The sequence below is a fragment of the Bremia lactucae genome, linkage group LG1 (genome assembly GCF_004359215.1).
Source record: "Bremia lactucae strain SF5 linkage group LG1, whole genome shotgun sequence".
Classification (NCBI taxonomy): Eukaryota; Oomycota; class Peronosporomycetes; order Peronosporales; family Peronosporaceae; genus Bremia; species Bremia lactucae.
In genome coordinates this window covers 1,981,190-1,983,310 of record NC_090610.1, presented here as the reverse complement: position 1 = coordinate 1,983,310, position 2,121 = coordinate 1,981,190, and the positions used below count along the sequence as shown (strand labels likewise).

Genomic DNA, 2,121 nt, shown 5'->3' with positions numbered 1-2,121 from the left:
AGATTGGCTAACGAGCTTTCATAAAATTTACGTCACAACTGAGCGGATACGATGAACACAAAGTAGACACGTGACGCGCCGTTTTCACGCTACCAAACTTCATTGTCTGAACAGAAAGGAAAAAAGCAAAGCTTTGCAAAATTCTTTTGGACTAGTAAAGATAGAAACCTAACCGCCTAAGAAATATATATCAACCTTTTATTTTTTCGATAGAAGAAAAAAAGATGGTGATTTGAGTGTGCTCAAGAAATGTAAATATATAAGCGCTCAATTTGAAGGGTGATCTGCACCAAAAAAAAAACGATTGCCCGTTGTCTCGCGCTAGAAATTTCAAAGAACTGTCACATGCAAAAGAATCGTTTCGTCGTTCGCTTACATCTTCTCCATCAAAGCGTTCAGCACGACTTGCACGTTTCCGTTGCACTGCTCCAGACGTTCAATGACATCGGCCGCCTCTACGCCAGGAAAGATGTCACGCACCATCATCAGCTCCGTCGACCACTTCAGCTCCTCCTCCGTCACTGCCGGGGTCAAGGGATTTTCAACAACCACAACCGACTCGTTACCAATCGCATGGATATTTTCCTGCTCAGTTACCTGTTCCCACTCACTATCACAAGGAGGAGCCACAGGGGTCACAGAAGGAATCTCAACATCATCAACTACAGTCTCCTGCTGTCCTTCGGAGGCAGGGGCAACCTCTGTCTTGGCCAATGGGACTCTGATATTCTTAATTTCACCCACAACCTCCTTAGCAAATTCAGTAATGCCCTCGGCGGCGCATTTGATACCCTCAGTCGTCTCCTTCAAAAGCTGGTCCAGAGGGATATCTTGAATGGATTGGCGGGCAGCGTTCAACGATTCACGAGCATCGTGTGCAACAATCTTGAGCGCTTCGTTAGTTTGGTTCAAACCTGTCTGGGCCGTCTGGTGCGCCTTTTCAGCCCACTGTTCATGCTTTACATGTTCCATCGCCACATTCAGCGTCTCCACAAGTTTCTCAATAGCCTTAAGAATCGGGTCGGCCACGTTCTCCTGGAAGGCGACGGTTGAGCGGCTTACAGCTGCAAAGCGTATCGACTTAGGGCCTTCCAAACCATTCAGAAACACTCGGCACGCCTCTTCAAACTCAGCTTCTGAAGTAACGTTAATGCAGTCGCCTTCAGCGTCTGTGTACTGCACCATGAAGCTTCCAGGCGCAAGGTTGAACGTTTCGACGAATAGGGCAGTCAGCACATCCAGCGAAAACGCAGTAAGGTCTACGCGCAGGCGATGCAGTTCGCCTTTGTAGTCGATTTTTAACGCGGTCTGTTTCGGGTCCATTTTTGAACAAGTGCTTCTTCCTTTAACGGCTAATCGGAAAATGAATTAAGTGGGGAAACCCTTTCCAATCTGGATTTTGTTCTTCGTCGTCTATTCGTGCTCACTGCTTGACCAATCATAAAGCTTCATAAGAAAAAGGGCGGACTGGCATTTTAGGACAAGGAACCTTGGAACCTTTAGCAAAAACAGCAATCATCTAATGATCTACCCTGTATTTAGGAGATACTGTATCTTATATTTAGTCTTAGAGAATGTGTTGCTTCCAGGAAGGTAACAAGCAGTAAAACGATTACGCATTTACTGTATTCTTTGCGTTGGACTCTACCAATCTCTTTGTGGCTTCGCAGCACTGTTTTATTTCAGCCAATCCCCACGCGAGTTATCTCAGTACAATACGTCCGTTGGTTATCTCGTGAATATTTGCCTCAGCACGACGCTGCATCCATGACGTCGGCTCTCACGTCTAATATGCGCTTGGGCGGCTCCCTGTCCCCGCGCATGAGCCGCATGAGCTCTTTGTCGGGAGCCTTTTCAACGCAGCTTCTTCAAGGGTTTCGTGCCGTCTCGTTGCCTGGTCTATATCCCGGTTCGCACTTGGGCATCCTGGCTTCGGGGATGCTTGATAAGCGCCGAGATGGCGCCGTGCGCGGTGGTTGGGCCAAACGTCTTTTTATTTTGTCCACACGAAGTTTGCATTATTATCGAAAAGTGGAGGAGTATGAGCTTTTTGGCAAGGAGCGCGGCCAGGTACTGCTTTCTGACGTAATTTACGCTAAGGTTGTTATGCCCGAGGACGCT

At 47.5% G+C, this 2,121-nt stretch overlaps 1 protein-coding gene across 1 annotated transcript; it reads right to left on the bottom strand.

The window, feature by feature from the left end:
* Nucleotides 1-372: 372 nt before the first annotated feature.
* CCR75_000025 (uncharacterized protein) lies at nucleotides 373-1,323 on the bottom strand (the record flags this gene model as incomplete). The annotated part of the gene is made up of 1 exon (XM_067958133.1): nucleotides 373-1,323. The coding sequence occupies one exon, from the start codon at nucleotides 1,321-1,323 to the stop codon at nucleotides 373-375; it is 951 nt and encodes a 316-aa protein (XP_067823090.1).
* Between the last annotated feature and the right edge of the window lie 798 nt (nucleotides 1,324-2,121).